Genomic DNA, 13,156 nt, shown 5'->3' on the forward strand with positions numbered 1-13,156 from the left:
CTTTTGTGTCTGATGAGCTGAATACATTGTCTGGGCTCCAAGTCTATGAGTTCATTGGACAACCAGGAATCGGCGTTGTTGTGTTTGTACCGTAAGTTTATAACATTTGACCCCGCTATAGCGTAGGGACATTCAAACTTTCTGAGTAGCCTACTTTTGAGAGCCATATTTGAAGCTCCTCCCATTTTCAAAAAATTGGTACATTGCAAGTGCATTTCAGTTCTGACGAATACCAGTTTCTAAGGAAGATTAGGAAATATAATCTCAAACCGCAATAAATTTGGTAATAACAGAACAGTGTTGCATTAAGTCCGAAAATGTGTTCCCCACAAATCTTAAATTCAACCTCCTCAAATCCGCCATTTTAGGCAAATGCGCTACATTATGAGCACCCTAATGTAAATTCAAGGAAATCAGATTTTCTATCAAACAATTATTTTACACCATCTCCCGACACACACCAATTAATATTTAGCCCATGCGGTTCATGCAGACCCCTTCCAGATTAGTCTTGGTACTTCGTGAAGAAATATTCCATATTAAAATATCAATTCTGTATAAGAATAAAAAAAACCGTATAGAACTTACCTTCTAAACTGTTTACTTTATTTGTTGTGTGCAATGGAAGTCAGCTCAACAGTGGCCTACCAACAAATGGCCGTTGGCCTTTTGCACTCCATCTCAGTAAGTGAACATAGTAGATAGGCAAAACTATTCTTTTTCTGATTCTATTCAGCTACACAAACAATTTGCTACCATTGTTGCCCAAATCGGAAAAAGTTGACATTTTGATCCAAAAACAACCAAAAACATGTCATTTAGACTAAAAAATAGGTTTTTGTAGGGAACTCAATAACGATAGATCGTAGATAGCACAAACTACATTTTTTTGAATGCTTATCATTAGACGAGTAATTTGATATATATCAACAAGATCGAAGCATTTGTGACCTTTTTGATAGCGAAAAAACGTAGGCCTACCCTATAATCATCAAAGATTGGTTGACATGGGTGTTGAACTCAACCATGAACTCAACCACCTTGCTCCTAGACTATTAGAATTGGTTTCGTAATAATGGTATAGATGTTTCATAGAAGCAGCGTTGTAAAACAATTTCATCGTCTTAGGGAAAATACGCCACTTTATGTAAATCCTCTGCAGGCCAGCAGAAAGTTCGATGCTGCATTAACAAATTAAAAGGGCATTTTGTGATCCACAGCCTCATCCCCCACCTTTCTCAAAAAACGTTGAGATTTCTATACCACTGGAAAGCTCTGGCTACATAATGTATAAAAAGTTTCGTGCAGGTTAATTCGTTTAGCAAAAATATCGCCAAATTTGAATTTCGTTCTGATATGTACACCAGAACGAATTTACAACAGTGGCCCATGGAGCAGTAAATACACATAATCATGCGTAACTCGCAAACGCAAAATCGGAATCAACTGAAATTTTGGAAATACGCTTTTTTTCGCGAATATCTGCTTAAACTTTCCATAAAAGAGGATGTTAGGATCACGAAATACTCCTTTAAACATCGTGTCCAGAAAATATAGGCCCTAAGAGATATATTTTTGAGCGGCAACCGTATTGCAGAGAACAGAAAACTCGCTTGTCGCAACAGAAACGTACGCAATAGCGGTAAGCCAAGCTAACTATATTTGAACATTTTTAGACTCATGTAGTTTTATTTATTTTCCAACTTAGTTCAAGATTTGCCAACAAGATAACAGTATAACAGCCACGGTTTAAGGAGGTGATAGCGGTACTCCAAGGTACGGATTGAGCTTTGTGTCATGGCAGTTTGGCTCAGCATTATAGATTCCTACAAAACCTACATCGCCGGCTTTCATGCATGATAGTACAAATGTCTCGGGAGGTTCGCCAACACACCTGAAATAAGTAGAAAACAAAATGAATGCTTAAAGGGAATGGACATAATAGGCCATTCCCGCAGAATAACGGGTGCCATCCATGCTTTTACAATGGGATAAAGCGCTTGGTATAGGATTATGTTTTTAGCTTTTAGGGTTAGAGTTCTGTTTAGTGTTTATATAACCCGACATTTAAACGTTTTCTGTAAAACATTTTTGTTTGCTGAGCAGTAGATTATCAAAAAATGTTTTTTAAGGTTATGAAAAAGTTTTATACTCTTAATATACCCTTTATATAACCCGACATTTAAACGTTTTCTGACAACCTTTTATAACCTTTTGCGAATGATGTCGAAAACGTTTTGTGTTTGCTGGGTAAAGTCTAATTTTAATTTTGCCAAATTTTGGAAATAAGGGCCAAAAATAAACGTTTTAGGGTTTTTTGTATATTGTGACAATCAAGCTCAAATACTTGTACAAAGACTTATTTTCTTATATCGTTTTACCAATTATCTAAATTAGCATAAATTGTCAAATTTATGAGCATACTCATTGCATATACTACAAATTTTGAATGCTTTGACTTGTGCCAAGTCTTTGAATTTTGTGACTGAAATTGTGCGAAATCTTGCAAAATTGTATGTATTTGGCCCATTTGCTCTGAAAAGACAAACTTGTTAAATTTGTCTTTTTTTGCCAGTTAGAACTTAGCAATATTAGTGCTAAATATTTCTGGAAAGGGGGTGGGTAGAATTAAACTATTTGATGGCAACAGAATTAGGGTATCGGTTGAAGTTCTTCTGAACAAAAGAAAACTGAGAACTTAAAAAGGCTCACTGTCACTGTCATAATTCATAATAATCAGTATGCTTCGACTATATTTATAAATACGTATTTATAAATACGAGCGTGACCCATGGGCACGACATACCAAAACCAGCAAGCGTGACCAAATCCTTATGCATTGACCACTATACAGAAAAGGATAGGAACTCGGAAGATAAATATCATCACATTGAAGTATTGATTGAATAGGAAAATTATTACACATGGGGGATTCGAATTTATAATATGTTATCAAAAACAACATTTTGAAAGTATTTGACGACGGAAAAATATTTAACGACGGAAACGTTTACAATATAATAAATAGACAAATTTGCTACACAGTAATCTCATATTGCTCCGCCTTTGCATTTAAATAATATAGAAAGACCCCCCGCTATGTAGAAGGTAACTTCGAGACTAACTGTCTACAAGCTGCACTGCAAAAACAAGTGTTTATATTTAAACACTATATTGTGTTTATTAGAGCAACACTTAATAAACACATAATTCATGTTAATGGTCTAACACTAATGTTCATAAATTAACACTTGGTGTTATATTACAAACATTAGTGTTTGTAATATAACACCAAGTGTTAATTTATGAACATTAGTGTTAGAACCATTAACATTAGTGTTAGAAATAACATGAATTATGTGTTTATTAAGTGTTGCTCTAATAAACACAATATGGTGTTTAAATATAAACACTTGTTTTTGCAGTGTGTTATGGCAGCGCGGAGGTGGTCGCGTGCGCATTTTTCGCCAGCCCATAGGGCTGGTACCTAATTCTGAGATGGGATTTGTGTACACTAAAGATTAGCTAAGATTATAGCCTTCTTCTATTGGTATGAATTTTTTTTACTTCTTGTGGTGGAAATGTTTTGATGTCTGCTAATTCGATTTGCAAGGAAAAGAAGGTATGTTTTGCCGTTTCAACGAACGAAAACGATTGAGTATTGCCAAAGTTATGTTTGAATTAATTATGACTTAAAAAGTTATCATAGGTTAGGCCTACACATATAAACATAAACTTGTTCAGCAATCAGCATATCAAAAATATGACATGGTCAACAATTAGTAATTAGCGGGGAATGATCACTGGAACAAGGTCATATCAGTGGTGTTTGGTTGCCTGTGAGTGCATAATTGATGTTGATAACAGATCTAATAATGTTGTAGAATCATAATCTTCATTATATGGACCACATTGAAGTCAAAGTAATTATTTATCCTATCCTGTATCGTTTTATGGATAAAATTGACTCAAAATGTTATTAATGATATTATTGCTATCTTTAACATTAGTTTTGTCTTTTCAACGGGGAAAAATCCGATGGAAAATAAAGTTTTTAGGGGTTAGCTATAATATTGAACAATATATCCCATATTTTGGCATGCACTTATAGAAAATAAATAAATTATTGTCTTACTTTATAAATTATAAATACTGTAAAATGACACATAACTAAAAGTGAGGCCACTTTCTATCTTTTTTATTTGATTCATAAAATTACATTCAACAAAATGATTGAAGACTGACAAACAATGCAGACTATTACAGAATGGAGTAGGTAAGATGCCATGTCCATAGCTTTGCAGGAGTTTCGGACTAACAATCAACACATTCAAAAATACAGTTTAAAAGTGAAGATTGTAGTGAATGATCAGTCCTTTTATCATGTGCTTGCCACTATCTACTTTATAGTAAACTATACATTGCGAAATAATATAAAATCATTTTAAAATAAAATGTGCATGTAAGTTGAGTTTACATAGCGAATTAACTAACAACTGCAGTGTATTTCTTGATTTTAATAATAAGCATGGGTAAAAAGCAGTAAAGACAAAAATACAGAACAATTTGGAGTAATGAATTAAGAGTTGACAGGAGTTATAGGAGTTAATGCTTTTTGCTGTTTCAGTGTGCATGTTCTCAGCATTGATGGTTTGGTGAACTGTCATGTAACATGGATGTAAGCGTGATCCTAAAAATGCCTTTCACGGTGACCCAAACTATTTACAAGACCTCTTCTGCATTGAGGCTGGCTTTCCTTTTAAAGGGAATTTTATTAAAACGTATTAATAGTAGAAGCATACTGATAATTGCCCTTGAACAAATTTGATTTACATTACCCTGATAATAAACAAAGTAGTGCAAAATAATGGAGCACTAAAATATTCCGAACTTATATTTTGATTCTCCAATAAACATGGGTTTAGTGAGGCAATCGGCTAAGAAGATATTTTGCTTCTTGCTATAACTTACCGACAGTAATCATCTTTTCCGTCACCATCCTCGTCTTTCATATACCACGTGTCTTTATGACCGACATCCATCCAGACTTGTGAGGCATTAACAGAGTTGTAATTAAACTCACTTTCCCCTTTTGTACCCGCTAAAGCACAAGATAAGTATTTTTGTGCACCACCAGCAACAACCCTGTATTAAATGGAAATTATCGGTGTACCGGGTGTCCCAAAATAAGGTTACATGTAGATTTTTGAAAATAATCTAAGTAAATGTTAACAAATATAAATGTCCTTTTCATGACATAATCTATCTACCCTCTACTAGCACCCCTATGAATGTCAAGTTCACAACTTGTGTGTGTAGCTCGCATTCCACGCATTCCTGAGCATGCTGTTTACGTGACATGCAACACGAGGTTCATTACCACCGTCACAACCACTGTGCTTTTGGCGGGGCATTTGAGTAGGCCCAGTCATAGCATGGCTGATGCATGCAGTGTTTTATTCTGATGAACAGAGAATAAAACTCGTTCGGTTTTAATCAAGAGTTCAGTCAGAAATGTAGCAGCGATTTCAACTCAACAAAGCCTAAATGCAAAAGATTGTTATTAATTTCACTATGTTAATGACAGGAGATGCAGCGTACAGAAACACATTCAGCAAAAACGTGTTCTTCTCTAATGACCATCTTCCTTTATGTGTTATCACTAAGAGTTTAGAAGCTCTAAAACTGATTTATTTTTAGTGTACAATATTTATTTTTTCAATTTGTTTCAATTTGTTTCTTTTGTGCAATAAGTTGAACCATGAAAAAATAAGAGAAAAATATAAAGTAATAAAGAAAAAAGAAAAAAATATGAAAACAAAAGTGTGCTTGTGTTCAACTTTCGTTGTGCGGTATTTTCATGGTTAGCCAGTCTTGACACCCCTGTCATCTTGCGCTCATAAGTTAGGTTTCTTTTAAGATATAGAGTGTAAACTTCGCAGACAATTAGACGAAGGATGACTAAATAATATCTGACAAAATGACATTGTTATGATGAGCCATCACAAAATGCGGTTCATTTTCTACATGTAACCTTTTTATGGGACACCTTGTATATGACTTATTTGCAATAAATGAAGTGAAAACATAAAAATGTCAATAATTGAATGCCTTTTGTCGATAATAAAGATAAATAAAAAGTATCTTGAACATAATAAGGGGTATAATAATATAGTCGCACGTGTTGGCTAAGGTTCGTGCTGTCGTCGGTGCGGGCATGACGTGGGGCATTTTCGCGGCAGTAGCAAAAAAACGCAGCCACAAAACCTCGCGAAGAAACAGTTACAGCTAATACAGTAACTTTAGCGGAAATCGCAGCAGGAAACCGGTGGATATGGTTAGTGTTTGCGGAAACGGAAAAATATTACAGACGCTATCGTTTGTAACAATTTCAACTTCCTATTGTGATAATTAAACACTATAAAACGTTTTATATACTTTATGTGTAAAATTTACGCAAGTTAGTAAGGATAATTAAAGGGGGGTAATTAGTTAGCAATCTACCGGCAGTAATCATTACTGGCTCCTTGTCCTTGTACATCAGCCCAACCCCGAAAGTAACACTCTTCTCCATGATATGTGACGTCATATCGACGAGATTTGATGTCGCATTTTCCTTGTGAATCCATTGACTCATCACCATTATGTTCTTGTTGTTTTTCAGGTATCATCACTGCACATAAAAAAATAATATATACATAATGAAACAAGTAGAGTTAAACATCACTACATTTCAATACGTATTTTTAGGCTCATGAGTGTCACGTGGACATATAGTTAATCCCGTTCCATGACCATTATAATTTGATAATTTCCCTTTTTAATATCACAGTAATGTAATTTTAGTATGCTCTTTATTTGTTTGGAGTGGTACAATGCGACAAGATATTGTTTGTTTGTAATTTGATTTAATTTTTAATTTTTCCACATTATTCTAAATTTACAATTTACTACGAAATTGCGGTACCTTGCTGTGCTTTCTTGCAGAAAAAGAAATATCTTTCTGCACAAGACGCGACCCTCCACTTTCCATCATCCCCGTCAACCTTCATATGAACACAATCATGATCCGCAGTTTTTTGTCGAGGCTGTTTTTGGTCCCAAAAGGAAAAGTCATTCTACAAAATTCAGATAAAAATGAAAGATCATTGGATGTTACTTAATATAATTATACATGCCGCTAAACTTACAAATATTGCTCTATTCCCGTACATGCCGCCAAACGTGGTCCTTACAAATATTACCATAATGCAGTCATGTCTACAGTAGAATTCACCACGACCTTTGCAGGACTTAAACCCTATTAAAAGCTATTAAACAGCTCAACTATGTTACATCAGATCTTCTCTGGTTAAATCCACACTACACATGTTTCTGTTTTACCTGTGCAATGAGCAAGGAGCTGGTATTATAGTTTCAATTGGGTGAATGATTATAAAGAAGTCGCAAGGTAACAATACTGGTGGGCCTTTGTTCACGAAATGAGACAACAGTGTGCATATTGTTAACCAGAATTCTTGAAAATGAGAAACATAATAGCTGTGGAACGTAACACGGTTTGGAAATAATTTCTTCATATTTTTTGGTGTTATCTGCCGTTTACATATCCTTCCTAAAACACCAAAGTGCGAATATTTCCAAACACCTAAATTAGCTTAGGACATGTTACAAAACTATATTTTCTAGAATTTCAGAAGAGTACTTTAAATATTGGCCGGTTATTTTTCACACAGTGACGTTAACAAGGCAATTGCCTATACTTCTAACATACACTATTTGTAGAGGTTACGCGTCAATGGTGAGAGCACTGTGTATTGTGTATAGGAAAACGGACAGTAACTGCAGTATGCTCTATTCACTCACATGGCACTTAAAGTACAGCTTCTAACCACAAGTAACATGTATTTTGTGTTGAAACCGTAAAATTTTGCATGAGCTAACCGTATAATACTAGCAATCTTTTTCACATTATGTAACATATTCTAGCTCCCCCAGATGAAAAACTGCGCCCTCAAGAATTCCTTGTATCTATAAAGTGTTTAATTTGTGTTTCTATATTCAATTGTTCGTGACTGGTGGCATATTAAACAAGCAAGAAATGTGCACCACCTACTATGATATCAGATGATATTCTATTGGTGGGATAAAATAGTAGTTAAACTGACTAGCACCCTTCATTGGAAGACCTTTGACACGATATCGATATCGATTTGTCGATGAACAAAAGTGGAAACAAAATTGAACAAAAATGGCCATGCAAGTACAGGGTGAGTCAAACTTTCCCATTATTGAACGATTCTATAAATGCCACACTCAAAAGTCATCTTCTGTGAAAATATGAAGTGAATCGCGACTACCGTTTAATTGTTATAAGTCCTTTTGCTGCGATACCCAATTTCGTCCACGAGATGCCATGTATTTTGAATGAGAGTACACAATGCACGGTAAAGGCACCAGCTCTGAAACTGACTTTAACTTAAATAAGGTTGAGTTTTGCGTTATTTTAATTTATATTTTCTGTTCAAGCAAAGTTTCGAATATTATTTTAAGTCCTCCAGTTTTTTAAACCCCAATATGTCCAACTTACTGGATATTTTGTAATTCACTCCACTTCAATTTGCGCGCATTTCATTTTGCCATTTGAAAAAAACTGCCAACAAATTTGTATGTTTTTGATTGAGAATAAACATCTTTAAAGTAAAGGTAAAATGAAAATAACAACAATATTGTTTTTTTTCTCCTTAAAAAGACTAAGGGCAATAACAATGGGTGCTCTAATTTATTTCAATGCCAAGAAAATGGCAGTTGTTCCAAATCTTCTTTTCACAGAGTGAGCTGACATTCAAATTTTAGATGTCTCTTGGACAAACATTAAAATTGGGTATCGGTATAAAATGTGTCATAAAAACAAAACGGTAAATGCTAATTCCTTGTTTTTTCACACAAGGTTGCTGATGGATATGCCATATATAAAATGTTTTAAAACCTAAACAGTTCAACTCGGTTCTTAAATAAAAATGGATTCTTTTCTCTATTGCACTTTTTTTTGATTCACCCTGTATGTATTCTCAAATACTAAAGTGCCTCAGTTAGCTTTGTCTCAAGCTAACCATGACTGGCTTATTATGTACCGGTACTTACTGTTGTGTTATCAGCATTAACAAAATTACCCTCACTATCCTGGTCATTCAATCCTATCCAAGCTTTCTTGGCACCTGTGTCTAACAGCCAACCTTTATATAAAAAAACCAAAACGATGCAATAACATAAATAATCAAATCGCCATCTTATTGATAGTAAAACAAATTTAATATGTGTGTGGGTGGGTGTGTGTGTGGGGGTGTGGGTGTGTGTGGGGGTGTGTGTGTGTGTGTGTGTGTGGGGGGGTTATGCTTACATTTATGTAATTAAGATTAAAATATTTCTCCGTTTTGGGTTAATTTAGTAAACATTTTAATTAAACAATATTTTATTCGTAACAAAATAATTTTCTCCATAGGTCAGAGTTCAATTCCCACAATGTTTTTTTTTTTTTTACCAATTTATAGTTCCTAGAAATTATTTATCTGCCATCCAAAATAACAAAGCATCATCTGCTATGTCAAATACTGCAATACACTAACTTTTTCTTTTGGAACAATAATTGCACTCAAATTATCTCCTTCTCCAATGATAAAAAGCAATACAGTAGCTGCTTTGTTGTTAACTTGTATTCATACAGTAATGAAAAGATTTAAGGTACCAGTTATGTTCATACCTGTATATCCTAAACAAAGACAAATTATGTCAAAATTAAAACATGTAGTCAATTCTTGTACTACATGTATGTACCTCTGATTTAAGACCTAATATTTGTTGAAATTAGTTGAGAATTAAAGAAGCGGTGATCTAAAACCTAAGGAAGAAACAAAATCAAAAGTTGCTAACGTGCTAATCAATGGATATGATGGAAGCATGGCGCCAGTTTGCTTGTTCGAGAACGCTTTGGGTTAAATACCACTAAATAGGCCTGGGCGATACATTGAAATACGATGAGGAACTATTTGTTTTCATGGCATTCGAAAAGACTGCATTAAAATCGCTGAAATTGATCAAGTTATATAGCCAAAAAAGTACTTTTTAGAGTTTGATGCTTCAAAATGGTACATTTTCTCTCATTATACGACATTTTTGATGTAATGGTACCAAAATTCATACGCACGGCTTCGGTTTTTAGTAAATAGTCGCCTTATCATATTGTAACTTTCAGCTTCGAGGGAGCACTGTCATTTTAAGGTGTTTACGGTTCAGTGCGTTAAAACAAGAAAAGTCTCAGGTCAACCTATGTTGAATTTTTGATCATTTGGCATCTAAATCATATAGTTTCACCTGATATTGGTGGCATTGAACTGTGAGAGTTCTGAATATGAGAAAATTCCACCCGAAATTAGGCATTTTCCCATTGAAACACGTGTAATACATAATTAGTGGTATTTAACCTATAGAAACACTGAATTCTATGGATCTGATATTCGTCATGGAGACTTTTCTAGCTATTTTTGGCTTACATTTCTCAATATTTAACTGTATTTGCCCTGGCAAGAAAACGTGCATCTTCTTCGACTACTAAGGTATGTTTTTAGAACCCGTTGATGTAGTAACGGGTTGAGGGGGGGACTTGTGGCATTAGTATTGGGTTTACGGCTGGTTTCTGTGATTTCAGGGCTTCTAAATTCAACAAACTTCGCTTGCCTGCGTATACATATAGAAAGCTTAATGATGATGAAAAATCAATGTTGATGATCATATAGACATGCCACTTTGTTAATTAGACCCACATGCACATTTTGTTGGTGATTTCCTTGCCGTAAATAACGTACATAGGCCTATACGTGTAAATACAGTATAGGCCTAGGCTAGGCATTTTGCTTAAGCTTTAAGGCGCACGTAAGGCCTATAGTCACGTGTAAAATAAAACCTAGTCTTTGTGTACACGTTGTCTATGGGCCTCTACAGCATCCTGTGTGGCCTCACTCTATCCTAACTCAAGCCGGAACCCTAACTTGATCTGTAACTCTATTTTAAACCCATATCTAACCCTCGGACCTAGCCGTATCTCTATCCCTATCCATGACCCTAGCCCTATAAAAATCCTATTCCTAATGCGAACCTGACCCTAATCAACAATTCTAACACTAAACAGCAAGCCTATATCGGAACACTAACCCTAAATCAATCTTAATCTGATCTGATCGTGCTAGGACAGGCTACAGATACGAATCTCCAGATATAGTCCTAGGTTGAAGCAAAAACAGCGAAACAGTTATCATACAGGGTGTCCGAAAATCATTGATATTTTACTCGTCATGCTGTTTTCCAGAAATTTTCTTGTTAAAACATGTAGTGCAAATGTCCATGTTTACATTCATGGCATTTACCGAGATTGGAGCACCTTTGTGCTTATATAGGTTAAATACCACTAAATAGGCCTGGGCGATACATTGAAATACGATGAGGAACTATTTGTTTTCATGGCATTCGAAAAGACTGCATTAAAATCGCTGAAATTGATCAAGTTATATAGCCAAAAAAGTACTTTTTAGAGTTTGATGCTTCAAAATGGTACATTTTCTCTCATTATACGACATTTTTGATGTAATGGTACCAAAATTCATACGCACGGCTTCGGTTTTTAGTAAATAGTCGCCTTATCATATTGTAACTTTCAGCTTCGAGGGAGCACTGTCATTTTAAGGTGTTTACGGTTCAGTGCGTTAAAACAAGAAAAGTCTCAGGTCAACCTATGTTGAATTTTTGATCATTTGGCATCTAAATCATATAGTTTCACCTGATATTGGTGGCATTGAACTGTGAGAGTTCTGAATATGAGAAAATTCCACCCGAAATTAGGCATTTTCCCATTGAAACACGTGTAATACATAATTAGTGGTATTTAACCTTTGTGTACGAATCAATAGTGCATGCAATGGAGCAAACTGCAACTTTTGAATTTGCATTTTCCATGGGTTTTCGTGGATCGTCGTGTATGTAGTTTTTGAACAATTTCAACGAATGAGGTATTATATTTGAGCTAATTTGAGGTAAAGGATGCAGCTATTGGCCGGTTTCCAATTATGACATGTCTGTCTTAGTGTTTAAGATATATACAGGGGTGAACACAACTGGTACTTTAATTCTATTGCTTACTTCAATACTGCATTTTTTAATAATGTGAATATAAACTATTTTATAATGTATTAACATATACCGCTTTTTCAATTGTGAGGACATGCAGACATATCAATATTCCCGTACTTGAGTGAAACCGTTGTTCCTCATTACTGTGAATACTGGAAAGCGTAGCGTCCAGCTCCATACATGTATCTTTGGCGTTGTTATATGTCGACCTATCTCTGATAATGGTATAGCAAAACTCGCCAAATTGTTGCCAGTCTTCACTGTCAGTTGTGAAGTTACATGGGTCTGTAATATAAACATATATCATAACTATGGCATCCCAGTCAATGTAATTGTAACATGGTGCTGGATGTTTTGCTCTCTGGAGTACATCAGCACATGTTAACAATTAATTATTGGTTAACAAATGCGTATCACTTGTTGGGAATGAAATTGTAAAAATAATGCACGCGTACTGAGATGTTGATGCGTCTAATGCACGAGCCCGAAGGGGGGGGGGTGTATTAGACGCATCAACATCTCAGTACAAGTGCATTATTTTGTACAATTTCTTGAGCAACAAGTGATACGCATTAATTAACCTATTTCATACACGAGAAAAAAATCCCGTGATTCGCTATTGTCACTAACATGTTAAAAAATGCAAGCAATAAATGCATCAACCCGCAAGAAAAATGAACAAGTCCGAAAGCACTGTGCGTACTACGGGGAGTGCGCGCCCGTGTAATTATACAGTATTTACGCACCGCTAGTATTTACTAATGAGGACGGCTCAAGTGTCCTTTAAAAGATTCAAAAGGGACAAAGAATTGATAATGAGAACGAGAATTTTGCTGTCCCCCCTACGTCCATGCCGCATATTGCTTTACATGGGATGCATTATCTATCAAATTCCCTCTCAACATTGCATTTAGAAATACTCATGAAACTGACAAATCGGTTCCATGTTACCAACCGGCAACATTTGAGAGCCAGTTGC

General features: G+C 35.2%; 1 protein-coding gene across 1 annotated transcript in view; it reads right to left on the bottom strand.

The window, feature by feature from the left end:
• Window positions 1-1,749: 1,749 nt before the first annotated feature.
• The window catches only part of LOC140169206 (uncharacterized), a 36,587-nt gene continuing 25,180 nt past the window's right edge, over window positions 1,750-13,156 (bottom strand). The window contains exons 17-22 of the mRNA XM_072192463.1: window positions 12,295-12,462; window positions 9,142-9,233; window positions 6,968-7,118; window positions 6,505-6,673; window positions 4,972-5,145; window positions 1,750-1,894 (exon numbers count right to left, since the gene is read on the bottom strand). Of these exons, the coding sequence (XP_072048564.1) occupies window positions 1,750-1,894; window positions 4,972-5,145; window positions 6,505-6,673; window positions 6,968-7,118; window positions 9,142-9,233; window positions 12,295-12,462 (899 nt within the window). The remainder of the gene's footprint in view (window positions 1,895-4,971; window positions 5,146-6,504; window positions 6,674-6,967; window positions 7,119-9,141; window positions 9,234-12,294; window positions 12,463-13,156) is intronic.

This window comes from Amphiura filiformis, chromosome 14, assembly GCF_039555335.1.
Source record: "Amphiura filiformis chromosome 14, Afil_fr2py, whole genome shotgun sequence".
NCBI lineage: Eukaryota > Metazoa > Echinodermata > Ophiuroidea > Amphilepidida > Amphiuridae > Amphiura > Amphiura filiformis.